We start from the raw sequence: 15,238 nt of genomic DNA, 5'->3' as shown, positions 1-15,238 counted from the left end.
GTGTTTGGCAGGATTCACTCCTGCCTTAGTAGTTTGACATAATTAAGGATTTTACCTGCTTAACAGCGCTGTTTCTTAAGACGGACACTTGACAGTGGAGCGAACAAAAGGCCGGAAAGGCGGGCTGGGGGCTGATGAGCACGGGCACGTGAACAACCCCAAAGATGGGACCCGCCGCTTCTGTACTTTTAGCCAATTAACACCTGTATAGTGGCCAGTGATACGGTTTGGCCAATCAGTACCTGCCGCGAACGGTGTGAGTAACCAAGGGAGTGTAGATTGTGAGCTCCCCCAAAAAAAGGAGACGGGCACGATGGGGGGACCGGGAGAGGTTATAAATACCGTAACTATGAACTAAGGGGTGCGCGTCTTGGTGGAGCGAAGACTCCCGGCGCACCCAGCGCTGTTTGCTTGTTCCTATTCAATAAATTGGAAACTATAATTGGAATCCTGTTGTGGGACTCAACTCATTTATAACATTGGCGTCTGCAGCCATTCCTCTCACAAGAAATCCTTCACAACAGGCAGGCAGACGCCGATCAGGGTCTCTTCACATCTCATCTCCTCTCCACTCCTTGCAGCCGGGCCAGGCCGAGTCGGGGCCAGTCGCCGCCCGGCGGGAGGCCAGAGGGTGAGGGCCGCAAGGCCCACGAGGCTCGCGCCTCCCCCTCTCTGCCCCCGCTCAGCTGCTTCACGTCTTCTCTTCTTTTTTTTTTATTTTTCCCCTTAAATACGTTATCGCAGAGGCGTTATCACGGAACATTCTGCCACCGATTGCCTCAGCCCTGGCCAGCAGCAGGCCCGCCCTGGGCCCAGCCAGGCCCAGCAGACAAAGGGCCTCTTGCAGAAGCTGCCACCGTAGCTCCCCGCACTAAACAAAACCCACACAAGCAGGGTAGCTGTGACTTAGTCGCCATCACAGAAACACGCTGGGACGACTCTCATGACTGGAGAGCTCCAAGGGACGGCTCTAAGCTCTTCAGAAGGGACAGGCCAGGAAGGAGAGGCGGTGGGCTGGCTCTGTCTGTCAGGGAGTGTTTCCATTGTATAGAGCTCAACGATTGCGATGAGAATGTCGAGTGCCTATGGGTAGGGATGACGGGGAAGGCCAACGAGGGATATCTGCTGGGAGTCCATTACAGACCACCCAACCAGGAAGATGCACTAGATGAAGCGTTCTATTAGCAACTGGCAGAAGTCTCACAATCGCTAGCACTTATTCTCGTGGGGGACTTCAACTTACCGGACGTTTGCTGGAAATACAACACAGCAGAGAGGAAACAGTCGAGGGGGTTCCTGGAGAGCGCGGAAGAGAACTTCCTGACCCAGCTGGTGAGGGAGCCCACCAGGGGAGGTACCTCGCTCGACCTGCTGTTTACACACAGAGAAGGGCTGGTGGGAGACGTGGTGGTCAGAGGCCGTCTTGGGCTTAGCGACCACGAAATGATAGAGATCTCGATTCTCGGTGAAGTAAGGAGGCGGGTGAGCAGAACCACCACCATGGACTTCCGGAGGGCAGACTTGGGCCTGTTCAGGACACTGGTGGACAGAGTCCCTTGGGAGACAGTCCTGAAGGGCCAAGGGATCCGGGAAGGATGGGCGCTCCTGGAGAAGGAAGTCTTGAAGGGGCAGGAGCAGGCTGTCCCCATGTGCCGTAAGACAAACCGGCGGGGAAGACGCCCAGCCTGGCTGCACAGGGAGCTTTTGCTGGGACTCAGGGAACAAAGGAGAGTCTGCCGCTCTTGGAAGAAGGGGCAGGCAACTCAAGAAGAGTACACGGCTCTCATCAGGTCATTGTCGTAGTTCAGCCCCGATTGGACCAGACTACGCAGTCTCTCTCTCACTCCCCCCACCTTCTGAGAGAACAGGGAGAGAAAATATAAGGGAAAACGGCTCGAGGTTTGAGATAAGGACAGGGAGAAATCCTTAAAGTTACCGTCACGGGCAAAACAGACTCGACTTGGGGAAAACTATTCATTTATTACTACAAATAGCAGGATAATGAGACAGAGAACAAGATAACCTCCCCCCACCCCTCCCTCTTCCCAAGCTTAACATTATCTCTACCACCTTAGGCCCCCCCTTACTAACAAAACCACGACAGTCATGCAGAGAGAAAATGAGAAAGGCAAAAGCCCAGCTAGAACTCAGTCTGGCCGCTGTTGTGAGATAATAAAAAATGTTTTTAAAAGTACTTTAACAAGCAAAAGAGAACCAAGGAGAATGTCCAGCCTTTATTGGATGTGAGGGGGGAACACTGCCACCAAGGATGAGGAAAAGGCTGAGGTACTTAATGCCGTCTTTGCCTCGGTCTTTAATAGCCAGAGCAGTTATCCCCAGGGTGTTCAGCCCCTGAGCTGGAAGACAGGGACAGAGAGCAGGATAAGCCCCAACAATCCAGGAGGAAGTAGTTACTGACCTGCGACGCCAGCCGGACACTCACAAGTCTATGGGGCCGGATGGGATCCACCCGAAAGTACTGAGGGAGCGGGCGGCTCACGGCTCAGGCAGGTGGGCTCCTTGCTGGGTAAAAAACTGGCTGGATGGCCGAGCCCAGAGAGCTGTGGTGAATGGGGTCAAACCCAGCTGGCAGCCAGTCACAAGACATGTTCCCCAGCGCTCAGTGCTGGGGCCAGTCTTGTTTAACGTCTGCATCAACGATCTGGCTGAGGGGGTCGACTGCTCCCTCCGTCGGTCTGCAGATGACACCACAGTGGACGCGAGTGTTGATCTGCTGGGGGGTGGGAAGGCTCTGCAGAGGGAGCTGGACCGCTTGCATCGATGGGCCGAGGTGAACTGTGTGAGGACCTTACAGGTCTTCTCCAGCCTTAATGACTCTGTTTTGTCTCTGATTCTCTGAACGCCCATCACCCTGCGTACCCCAGCCCTGTACCCGCCGTCTTCCCCCGGTCACCGCACAAGCAGACGTACGAGCACAGACGTGCACGCACTGCAGGCACACATGCATGCACACGCATGCACACACACATGGGGCAGATGCTCACAGGCACAGGCAGGCTCACCCCTGCCCATGCGCACACAGGTGCTGTGCACGTGTACTCACGCACATGCACACGCGTGCACAGGCACACACCCTCACAGGCAGGTGCATAACACCTCCCGTTGCCGTAACACGTGTGTGTGCACGTGTGCACAGGCCCAGACACACGTGTGTGCACACTTCCACCCGCTTGCAGGACGCTCTGGGTGAAGAACTTGCAAATTTTAATGGTAATTTCAGAAGCCCTTTGTGGCCGCTAACAAAGTGACAACTATATACAAACTGTGCCCCCGCACCCCAACGCCCTCAGCAGCCCCTCGCTCGCTTCCTGCAGACAAGAGCCATCCTCAACCCTCGTCTTCCTCCAGAAGGACGGTCTGTCCCATAGGCAGCGTGCCCCACAGCCCCATGGACCTGAAACACCAGCAAGGACACAACATCTGAGGAAATAACAGCCAAGGAAAGCCGCAGCAGTTCCTACGTCACAACAAGAGCTGAAAAGGAAGCATCGTCGTGGTCCCCACTTACTTTGGCTTGGAGTCGTTCAGAATCTCATCTTCCTCTGCCTTCTCTTCATCGTACAGCTCACCAGTGGATTTTCTACGCTGGGAATCAAGGGGTTCGGACTCGTCGCCAAAGAGCGGCAGTGCGCTTTGTCGTAGATCCCACAGGATCTGGAAAGCACCAGGCAAGGGAAAGTTTCAGAGAGCAATACAAACGGTCGGCAGAGAGTCGGCACCTGCCCCCTACCCTTACCTGCGTGCTATCGGCATTATTGTTCTTCCTCCATCTCCGTTGCCGCAGTTTTTGAAAGAACCTGGAAAAAAAAAGGGAAAAGAAGGATAAAAAGTGGAGGCAGCAGCTGATGGCAGTTATTGGCAGGAAGGCTGCCTGTGCCCTGCCCTGCTGGGGAAGCAGCTACTGAAGGATTCGGGCAAGTGGCATTTACGGCACTGCAAAACATCTGGCTTTAGGGGCCTAAAGGGGGAGAAAAAAGGCTTTTGTGCAGCTGCACCCCAGAATTCACCGTTCTCGGTCCGTAAGCAGGGAGGCTTGGCCAGGGAGGGCTGCAGCGGGTGCCAGCTCCCTGCCAGCGCAGAACCCTCTACCTGCTCGGGGTGACGTTCCAGCTGACCCTGAGGAAGATGAGGAGCCCTACAAGGGAGGGACGGAGCTGGCTGACGTGGCTGGGATCGAGTCCTGGTTCAGCCTGGGTGTGAAAGGCATCTGGAGAGGACAGGAGCGAGCTCTTCAACAGCCTCTCTGGGGAGCGGGGCAGGGAGAAATAGGGCAGAGCCGTCCCCACAGCAGAGTTTTGCTGGGAACTGGAGCAGAGAGGAATTTCCTCAGGGCTGGGCAGCGTGGTCACAGGGATGTGGGACCACGCGGGAGCCCAGGGCCAACACATCCATCACATCCAGGCTGTAGCATCACCGGCGTGGAAGAGGGCTGCCGAGGTGGCTGGCTGAGATGAGAGTGCCGATCACTCGCCCTTTGGGGTCCCTGTTTTGGATCTCTTAAAAAAGCTACGTGTTTTAAACACAGGCTCGTGAGTCTTCAGCACACAGCAGCTGCGTGGTTGGGGCCCTCGGGGCTGAGGTGCTGTTCAGAGTAAAGACTGTTTGTGGCACAGCAGTGGCGCGGCGCAGGGAGGAATTACCATTTCCAGCAGGATTTACTGGTGCTTTGGGGTTGGGAAGTGCCTGCACGATTCTGGGAGCAAGCCTGGTGAAGGAGAGAAAGAGAGAGACTCGTAACATGAGGATTTTCTTCTCATACTCTGCAAAGCAAGGGAGTCCAAAAGATTCTCCCTCCAGTCGAGCCCCTGCTATACATGGCTAAGTCTGTGCCAGCATCTGTAGAACGAGCTCATCCTCCCTTCCCAACTCCCCACTTTGCCCTGCCTCCGGAATGACCTGAACTCCCAGAGCTCTCCTCATCTCGGCAATGCCTACGTCTGCCTTTCTTAGCTGCACAGTGCTTTGCAGGGTACTCCCCTTCTGTTTTACCCCAGCCTGAAACACGTAGCTTGGCTTTTACATGAATAAAAGTGGGGGTTTTTTCCCCAAAGAGAAGGGCCCCAAAGGGGGGCTGAAACTCTGTGGGCACCCTCTGCCCTGCCTGTCTCTGGCACTGCCCTGACGCACGCGGAGCTCTGGCACCCTGCAGAAGGACTTGATTTTGGCAAGAGGGAAGGTAGCAGGGGAGTTGCTGCAATGCTGAAAGCAGTTGGGGTGGGCAGGAGAGCAGAGCAGGGTCAGGAGAAGAGCCTGGGAGGTCACTCTCCAGGGCCAGGGACCGCGGGCTAAAACTCCGGGCTGGGCTGATGGCAGAGGCTGTGTTGGGAGGGAGCCACAGCCCCGCGCACGGAAGCTGTTAGGAAAGCTGCAAAGCAGAGCTGCGGGCAGGTCGCGCCGGGTGCCAGCACAACCCCGCCCTCAAGGAGCCTTGAACCCGTGCTGAGCTGTATGCATGCCGGGACAAGCTCCAAGGTAGGCAAAACATCTCCTGTGCTACCCGTGGGCTTCCGCAGTGGCACCCCAGGGCTCATAAACTGTGCCAGGAGGCGCTGCCCTGCCCCGCTGAACTCCAGCTACAAGGCTTGACTGACAGCTGACTGTCAAACCAGTTGTCAGCTTACCTCAATGAGACAAATCCCCAGGACAGTAGCCGTGATGACGAGGGACACCGATATGGCTAACAGGACCCTGAGGATGGAGGTGTAGTTTGGTTTCTGCTGGGAGAGAAGGAGAGGAAATCAGGAGGGAAGAGAGGGTCGCTCTTCCATCCCCCGCTGTCGAGAAGGACACACCCAGCAGCACCCAGTATCTCTCTCCTACCTTCCCTGAGGCTTCCTCGCCTGCTGGGGCCACGCTGCTGCAAACGTTCCCTTCTTGGAGACACCTGCCTGCGAGAGCATCATCTCGCCTCTCGCTGAGCCGCTGTACGAGCAGCCCCGTCTTGGCAACCATCTTTGCACAGGCCAGGTGGACCTCGGGCAGCCTGCAGTCCATCCTCAGGGTTCGCGTCATGTGGGCGATGAACTTCCGCAGGGCTTTGTCTTGGACCAGCAAGCGCAGGTGATGACTGACCGTGCTTTCAAGGAGGTCTCCTTGAGGCTCCGCACCGCCTGGGCTGTTGCGGCTCCCTGGTGCACGGAGGAAACGGGACCCTTTCTTTCGTGCCGGCCAGGGTGTTTCTGTGGTCTGAGGGACGGCCGGTGAACGCTCCCTTACAGAGGAGCCCTCTTCTTCAGCTGTGTCCTCTAGCATGGGGCTTGCAGTGGGAGGGCTGTTGTTAACCAACAGGTTAGAGAAAAAATGCTCGTTTGTCTTTAGCCTCTGCTCTGCTTTACGTTCTGTCGGCGTGGGCTCTCCCTCTGGATTCCCATTGCCAAATGTCTTGTCAAAAAGCGGATTCCTTTTCTCCAGGTACGGGCTGTCTCCCTGCTTCTGCTCACTGGAAGTCCAGGCAGAGTCCTGCCTTGGAGATGGTGCTCCCTCTGTATCTTCTACAGCCTCCACATCCTGCATCCCATCAGTTTTGTTGGTCTGTTCCACAGCATCAGAATGGCTTTGAATCTCTAAGGGCCCAGACGAATGAGAGGCTTCTGCCAGGGCGTGCAAAAGGGAATGTTTCAAAGGAGTTGGGGCAGGCGTTGGCAGGGGGGAGATTCTGTTTTCCACAGTCCTGATGCTTTTAGCCTTCTGCAGCTGCGTCCTGAGCTCGGCTGTCAGTGCCTTTGCTAGAACGTAGAGTTCCCTTATATCAGCTGCACTGGTCCAGCCCATGTGCCGAATGCTCTGCAGCATCAGCATCAGCTTCTTGCTGCTTTTGCTTTCCTGCCTGGGTAGGTGCTGAGGGGAATGTGAATTTCTTCTGGAAATGTCCTCGCCCGGGTTACTGAGATCCCCGTCAGTGCCGGTCAGGCCCAGGACCACTGTAAAGGTTACGGTTTCACGGTGTCCGAGCGAAGGCTCCTTGGGCTTCAGGTTTATCACGCTGCTGGCGTTCAGTTGTCTGGACTGTACCGCTTCCATTATTTCTCCCTGTGTCTCTGCCAGAGGATCTGTGCGAGCTGTAAAACACCAAGAGAGCAGATCAGTGACTTGGCACCACGAGAAGCTTTCAGCCAAAACACTGGGTCAAAGGTTGCTCCTGAGAAGCAGGCGCCCATCTTTAAGACCAGGGAGTGTGTAAACTGAGTGGTGGGTGTGTTGCAGACGGGAAAAGTCTTGTTAAATCGATCAGATTCTGTCCCATCGGGGCAGAACAGATAGATGTTTCTTTTCTGGTGTCTCCCAGGGCTCTGTTTGGATCCGTGGGAATGGGCTTGCTGTTGGAGAGTTTGCCATAGGTCAACGCAAGCCAGTGCTGAGATGCTAAAAGCACCACAAAGCTCTTAAACTGGGGGTGAGCCTGAAAGGCTGAATACCCAAAGACATGCAGTTTGCCTCTGGCTGGTTAGCCCAACTAGCCCAGCTAGCAATTTTCCAGCGCGGGTGGCAGGTCTGAGGTGCAGCTCAGCATGTGCCACCTTGCCAGAGCAACGCAAACAGCGCCAGGCACTTGGGCCGTGTCTGGGAGCCCTCTCGCCCCTAAGCTGGGACTGGCCAAGCTACGGTGGCACTGGAAAGGCTCAGCAGGTTGTCAGGGGAAATCTGGGGGGCTTACGAGCAGATGGTGCTCTCCAGCTGTAGGGAACGGTTCTGGGCATGCGCGATTCCCTTGCCTAGATGCGCTGTCTCGATCGGATGCCCGGCTGTTTGTTTAGCCCAGCAACCTATTTCTTCTCGAGAGGGTACTGGACACAGAAGATCTGTGCAATCACGTGTAACTTTTCAACCCCTGTTTTTTCCAGGTCACGTGCTCAGAGGGGAACCTTTTGTTCCTGGGGCTCCAGGAGCAGAGGCAGAGGCCTCCCAGGCCTCAGCTGAGCGGCCGGCACTGGCCTTTGGGCTGATTTAAAGGCCTCCCATGGATGGAACTCCTCAAGAGAGCTGCCCAGATTTAGTGTCCCTGGGACTGGCCAGGAGCCACCAGGCTGGGCCAATGCCATCGAGGTGGCCAGCGCTGCACACAGACTGGGGCCATGAGCAGCGTCTCCCAGAGCTGGAGGAAACCGGGCGCATTGGAGGAGTCTACAGCATCGGGACGCCTACCGCACTGGGGAGCTCTGGACGTGCACAGGTTCTCGCAGAGGAACTTGATGGTCCTGCACGGGGTTTCGATGGTTTGTTTCTCCTTGCAGAGGCAGCAGGCCACATCGCTGGGCAGAGTGCTAAAGAGAAGAGGAGAAAAGCCCAGCACCTCAATCCATGTCCTCAAGTCCAACTGAGGTGACACACAGAACGAGTCACGGTTTTGCTTGTATTTCTTCTACAGCTCTGGAAAACTTCCCACCCCTCCAGTTCTGATGGACAAACATGTTCTCCACATTTCTAACAGAGAATTTCTAAATTTCCAATAGAAGACAGACTCCTCTAGCGGCATCAAAATGCTGCCTTAACCTTTCAAAATGGAACCAATCCCAAAATGCAGTTTGAAACAGAAACACACCCCAACTCTTTCTAAAACTTCCCTTTGAAAAACCCAGAAAATATCGTCTAAAAGGTGAAAGCCTGTTTCTCAGCAGGTGAGTTTGGGAGGTTCCCAAAAGTAAACAGCAAACCTTAGGCTTGCTGGGGTTATCCTGATTTAGCGGTGAGCTGGTTTGTCTCCCAAGCTGAGCCCTTGTTTCAGCAATTGCCATCTGCTGGCGGCTGGGACCGAGTGCCTGCATACTCACAGCGTTTCCAAGTGGCCTGTTGTCACGAGGAGCGTGACCAGTGTCTGCTGAGTCACTTGAGTTGCACCCAGGTCTCTGAAAGGATGTGAAAAACCACGTTAAACTTTCAGGCGGCGTTACCAGAGCTCTGCTCTGAGAACAAGACCAGCACTCTGATCATTGTGCTGCTGCTTGCAGAGGGATCCACTTCTGCCTGATAAACAGAAACCGTCCAAAACCCTATCGCCTTTCTGCTTTGACCCATTCCCAGCCACGGGATCTGCATCAGGAGGGGATCCCACAGATCTCGTGGGAGATGTAAATGCAAACAGGGAGGATTCCCCGGCTCAAAACCCTCCTCTGCTCTCCCAGGAGTGCAGCTCCAGTCCTCGAAGGGAGGTGCTTCTTGCCAAAGAGGATGAAGCCACTGTGACCTTGCACAGAGAGATTATTCCAGTGAAAAGAGGAAATGTGCTGAGCACAAAGCAAAGCGGCTGCGAGCAGGAAGGACCTCTGGAAAAAGCCTGGACGTCTTCCTGCCTGAGGAGTCACACGGATGCCAGCAGGAGCCACAGGATGCTGCGAACCATGATCAACGCAGGGCATCCTCTGCCAGGAGCTGTGTCAAGGCAGCGCGGTGGGCATGTGGCTGCGCAGGAGCCCAGGACTGCCGGCGTGAGCGCCCCTAAGACCAGGATCCCACCTTCTCAGCGCTCAAGCAGGAGTGGGGGGCATTCCCAGACCCTGCAGGCCACTCCACAGCCCCAGACCTTGACATCTTTGCGTCCAGCTGCTTGGTTGCTCTGCAGCTGGGGACACGGCAGAACTGCTCGGGGTTCTTGGTGCCTCGGGCAGAACACAGCTGGGAGAAGAGTGAGATTTGCTACTGGATCTCTGCTTTCCTGACAAGAGGGCACTCGAGAGAGACAAAGATCTACAGGAATCTGGTACAAATGAGTCAATACTTACACAAGTTTGACTGAAGGCAGCTTGAAGAACGATGTGTCAGCAATAACCGTCAGGGGGTTATGGCTTAGGATCCTGAAAAAAACAACACACCACTGTGAGGGGGTGACGGGAAGGGCACGAGCTGTGTGGGCAGGGGCACGTGGGGACGGCCTGTCCACACGTCCTCTAGGAAGATAAAAATCCGGCTCAGTGCTACGCGTGTGAGGAAGGGCCTGGGATGAAGGCTGGAGGCAGGAACAGATGCTGATGGGCTGATGCACAACATACATCAGGTCCTGATTGTCTCCAGCCACAAGAGCAAAAGCCCAGAGGTGCCGCTTCTGGAAAACACCACATCTCTTTCTCTCCTCCTCAGCTCACCCCTTCTCTTTGCTTCCCTCCCCCACAACTTTGATGCTCTTTTGGAGTCTTACTTTCCCTATTTTCTTACATTTCCACTGTCCACAAGCTTTTACCATGTTACTGCATCCAGCCAGGCAAAGCTCTGGCCTAGTCCAACAGGAATTGTTGCTCATAAGTTGTTCTCCCACCTCATTTGCTCTGTCACCTGAGAAGTATCGCACTTTTCCGGAGAGCAGGGAGACTCTGGGCTTTTCCTTATGCGTACAAACCCTCGGCAGGCAACACGCCCTGGCTACCCACGTCCTTACAGAAAGCAAATCTGCTCTTCCCCGCCGTCACTGCGCAGTCCTGCTCTCATCTACCTTGACACAGGGGCACACTTACAGCTTCTGTAGAAACTGCATCCCGTGCCATGCCTGGAAAGTGCTGTTCCGGATCTGCGTGATCAGATTTCCACTAAGGTTTCTGGGGAAAAAGAAGATCACAGAAACAAATCAGGTCTGGCCTACAGCAAGCTGGAGCGAAGCAGTACGCATTTGTTGGAAACAGGAAAATCCAAGGTAGACTGGGGAAGAAACTGCTGTTTTCCCCTGGTTTTTTAACCTCTCAAGGAGAGGAAATGAAGAGCACACGTCTGCTTAATCTAGTTCTGTTCCAGGATACAGCAAGCCTTCAAGCCATGGCTTCTGTTATGGCAGCGTTTGGACAACCACGCTGTGATCTCGCATCCTGTCGTGGGTCATCCAGCCACCTGCACCGATCTCCTGCTCAGTTAGTCTTGTAGCAGGAGAAATGTCGGCATTGGTTGACAAACAACAGGAGCATTGTCCAGCACAAAAAGGGTTATGAACACAAACAGGCTGCACTACATACACGAGAAAGAGACTTTCAGAACTCACATAAACTCCACAAAAGGGACTGGCTCAAAAGCACGTTCCTCAATTGACTGGATTTTATTGTAAGATAAATCCCTGTGAAATGAAACACAAAATGTTAATCACATTTGCACTGGCATGTTTGCTTTCATTTGCTTTCACGCTGGCAGCGTATCTGTGTGACAGGGCTCTGATTCCACGTGGTGTTTATATCTGACATGAGCTTGCAGTGTCGTGCAGCCTGTGACAACCCTCCTGACTGGAAGGGGCTCCCAACCCCAGTCCGCCCGGGATTTCAGCAGAGGGAGAGGGAGTGCAAGCTCCTCTCTTTCCACCTGGGACAGCCACCGCAGAGGCCATCCCCAGGGCGATCGGCAATCTGGGGCTCTGTCTTCACCGCAACGGAGGTCTTTCCACCCAGACCCTAGCAGAAGCCAGGCACGCGTGGCCTTGGCCTTGCTCCAGGTGGTTCTCACCCCCAAAATGTTGCTCCTCAGATAAACAGAGCCGGGGCCAATCTCCCAGGCCGTGGGAGGTCACTGCTAGCTTGGCCTTAACTCAAGTCATCCAGCATCGGTGGGAAAGGGCAGCAGCCTCCTCCCCTTGGCCGGGTTTGGGGAAATGAAAGCTGCACCGTGTCCCTACGGGAACCTTCCCTCCGGGCACTACTGCAGCACCAGGACACCCTGCTCTGCTCTGGCCGTAGCCTGAGACCGAGGAGGAAGAAAGCGCACGTGCATGGGGCTGGGGAGAGCAGCAGGGGTCCAAGGGAGGGGGAGGCAGCAGCCCACCGCGGTGGGGAGAGGAGGGTACCTACAGGCGCCTCAGCAGGAACAGACCATCCAGCGAACGCCTCTTCACTGCCTCCAGATCGTTGCTCCGGAGGATTCTGGAACGAGCCAAACGGACATTTACTGTGACAGCAGCTGCTCTCCAGGAGGAAACGGGATTTTCAGGGGAAAAGATCCTACAGCAGCTTCACTAAAACGTCTCTTTGAGTCACTACCGGGATCATCACCACTCCTTGCAGGAGCAGGCACTTGCTCCTGGCCTGCTGAAGCTGACTGTAGCCCGATCATTGGCTGAACAGGCACAGGGACGGTCCCGTAGGACGCAAGGCACACAGCTCACGGCGTTTCTTGCCATCCCACGGAGCCCTGGGGATTCACACCCCTCCTTTGCTGAGCAGCTCCGCTTTGATTTCAGATGTGGGTGCTCGCCGTACCCTCGGCTCAAAAGCCACACCAACGGGACTGACAATCCCTGAACTCCCATACTTTAAATGCCAGAGGATACTTACAAGGTCTCAGCCCACGGGTATTCACTCCACGCTTTGTCTTCAATGGCAGGAATCAAGTTGACCGTGAAATCTCTGCAGGGAAATGATGGACACTGTCACCTGTCAGGAAGACCCCTGCCCCTGCCCATTTGGCTGCAGAGGTGGGAGCGAAATTCGCCTGGAGATGCAACAGCGTGGCCAGGCCGGCTTCACCCCTCGGCGTCCAGCGCGAGCCCCTCGACACCAAGATGTCTCCTGCCGGTGCCTCTCTCCCGGGAGGGGTCACCCGGAACAAGAAGCCAAGGAGGGGAAGATGGAAGGGGTCTGGCGGGGCCGACCACCGCTGGTACTCACAGGACAGAGAAGGCCCGGCGGCGCGTGCCCTGGGGGACGCTGGCCAGGGCGGCATGTTTGCAGTCCAACGTGTGCCGCTGGCAGTGGCAGGGGTGCGGGCAGGACCCCCCGCGCTGCCCCAGGCAGGGGACCGCCGCCAGCAGCACCACGAGCAGGAGCAGCGCGGAGGCAGAGCGCAACAGAGCCATGGCAGCGCAGACTGTGCCAGGGATCGCTGGGCGATGGCTGTGTTGTCCCAGGTCCTAGAATCATGGAATCATTGCACCACACAATAGCATCAGAGCGTCACGGAATCATTGCATCACAGAAGGGTTTGGGCGGGAAGGGACCGTTACAGCCCACCCAGCCCAACCCCCTGCCAGGAGCAGGGACATCTCCAACCCGATCAGGTTGCTCACAGCCCCGGCCAACCTGGCCTGGAACGTTTCCAGGGATGGGGCATCCACCGCCTCTCTGGGCAGCCTGGGCCAGTGCTCCAGCGCCCTCAGCGTGAAACATTTCTTCCTTTTATCCGGTCCGAATCCGCCCCCTGCTCTGCCTCCCCGCCAAACTGCCCCGCTGCTGGGGGTCCCCCCCCTTCCCGCGCAAGCGGCCCGGCCCCGCCGGGGCTGCCGCCCTCCATCCCTCGGGCCGCTCGTGGGGGCGCTGGGCCGCCGCTGCCGCTGCTCCCCCCGCCGCGGGCTGATGCCGGCTGCAGGCGGCTCTCTCGGCTCCCCCGGGCTCCCCGGGACCCCCGCTTCCTTCTCCCCCGCTTCGCCCCGAGGCGCTGGGCTGCGGTGGTGCGGACACCGCCGGCGCTGCCCCTGCCTCTGCCGAGAGCCCAGGCGGACGGGGGCTGGCAGCTCTGCGCTTCGGCCTCCGGCTCCGAGCAGGGCCGGCTCCGAGCGAGCGCCATTTCTTCCCTTCCAAATGCGTGAGCTTGCTCAGGGCCGTCTCCAGCTGAGTTTCTCCTCTTCTTGGGGGAGAAACAAATGTGCATCCACGTCCACACAATGTCCTGTGAAATTGCAACCTGGGCTCTGTCTCTAGCGCTGGGAAGGGAGCAGAAGAGCCTTTTCTCCTCGAAAGCTCAGGTTTTCACCTGTTTGGGGGTTTCCTGTGCGGTACAGGCAAAGGAAGTGTGAACCAAGAACTCTGTGGCCCCTGCTCGGCCGCTGTCACGCTCTCGTTTCTTGTCCCAAAGGCTCGGAGGCAGAAACAAACGGCACCGCGGAGGCTCGGAGCCTTCGTGCCCAGACCCGGATGACCCGAGCCTCACAGGAGACACGGATACGCTCATTTCTCAACACAAATGTCATGTCAAAGATGAAAATAGCACTTGTGTGAAAAAGCTGACAGCAAGGGGAGCCCTGCTTGGAGTTGGCTTGTGAGGGTCGTGTTTTGGGTCCCACTCCGCTGTTAGAGTAGGTGAAATGAGGAGTCACTGCTCCCCCTCCTTCTTCACTACGTCTTCACTTCTTCTTGGTGTGAGATATGTTCACCTGATCCGTGTTAGTGTGAAGCAATACTAGGGCTGCATGGTGAAATGTGACCCTCTCTGTATATGGAATCTTTGATTATCCTGTTTGTTCTTATATAGCCACAGGCTTAGGGGAAACAGGAAGATATGTACATAGTTCTATAAGTTTTGTTTAAAGTTATAAATGTATTTGGGAGGTTTATTTAAGTTATTAAAAATGTGTTTGGCAGGATTCACTCCTGCCTTAGTAGTTTGACATAATTAAGGATTTTACCTGCTTAACAGCGCTGTTTCTTAAGACGGACACTTGACAGTGGAGCGAACAAAAGGCCGGAAAGGCGGGCTGGGGGCTGATGAGCACGGGCACGTGAACAACCCCAAAGATGGGACCCGCCGCTTCTGTACTTTTAGCCAATTAACACCTGTATAGTGGCCAGTGATACGGTTTGGCCAATCAGTACCTGCCGCGAACGGTGTGAGTAACCAAGGGAGTGTAGATTGTGAGCTCCCCCAAAAAAAGGAGACGGGCACGATGGGGGGACCGGGAGAGGTTATAAATACCGTAACTATGAACTAAGGGGTGCGCGTCTTGGTGGAGCGAAGACTCCCGGCGCACCCAGCGCTGTTTGCTTGTTCCTATTCAATAAATTGGAAACTATAATTGGAATCCTGTTGTGGGACTCAACTCATTTATAACATTGGCGTCTGCAGCCATTCCTCTCACAAGAAATCCTTCACAACAGGCAGGCAGACGCCGATCAGGGTCTCTTCACATCTCATCTCCTCTCCACTCCTTGCAGCCGGGCCAGGCCGAGTCGGGGCCAGTCGCCGCCCGGCGGGAGGCCAGAGGGTGAGGGCCGCAAGGCCCACGAGGCTCGCGCCTCCCCCTCTCTGCCCCCGCTCAGCTGCTTCACGTCTTCTCTTCTTTTTTTTTTATTTTTCCCCTTAAATACGTTATCGCAGAGGCGTTATCACGGAACATTCTGCCACCGATTGCCTCAGCCCTGGCCAGCAGCAGGCCCGCCCTGGGCCCAGCCAGGCCCAGCAGACAAAGGGCCTCTTGCAGAAGCTGCCACCGTAGCTCCCCGCACTAAACAAAACCCACACAAGCAGGGTAGCTGTGACTTAGTCGCCATCACAGAAACACGCTGGGACGACTCTCATGACTGGAGAGCTCCAAGGGACGGCTCTA

The 15,238-nt window shown here is 55.9% G+C and overlaps 1 protein-coding gene across 1 annotated transcript; it reads right to left on the bottom strand.

Moving 5' to 3' along the window:
• Window positions 1-3,348: 3,348 nt before the first annotated feature.
• On the bottom strand, window positions 3,349-12,775 carry LOC147597794 (leucine-rich repeat-containing protein 37A2-like). The gene is made up of 14 exons (XM_086766439.1): window positions 12,588-12,775; window positions 12,255-12,326; window positions 11,772-11,843; window positions 10,979-11,050; window positions 10,464-10,544; window positions 9,738-9,809; window positions 8,790-8,864; window positions 8,164-8,282; window positions 5,842-7,079; window positions 5,643-5,738; window positions 4,662-4,726; window positions 3,752-3,818; window positions 3,530-3,675; window positions 3,349-3,415 (listed from the first exon to the last, which is right to left on the bottom strand). The coding sequence occupies exons 1-14, from the start codon at window positions 12,773-12,775 to the stop codon at window positions 3,349-3,351; spliced, it is 2,430 nt and encodes an 809-aa protein (XP_086622565.1).
• Window positions 12,776-15,238: the final 2,463 nt, after the last annotated feature.

The sequence above is a fragment of the Chlamydotis macqueenii genome, chromosome 25 (genome assembly GCF_036417535.1).
Source record: "Chlamydotis macqueenii isolate bChlMac1 chromosome 25, bChlMac1.mat, whole genome shotgun sequence".
NCBI lineage: Eukaryota > Metazoa > Chordata > Aves > Otidiformes > Otididae > Chlamydotis > Chlamydotis macqueenii.
This window is presented reverse-complemented; position numbering and strand designations above follow the sequence as displayed.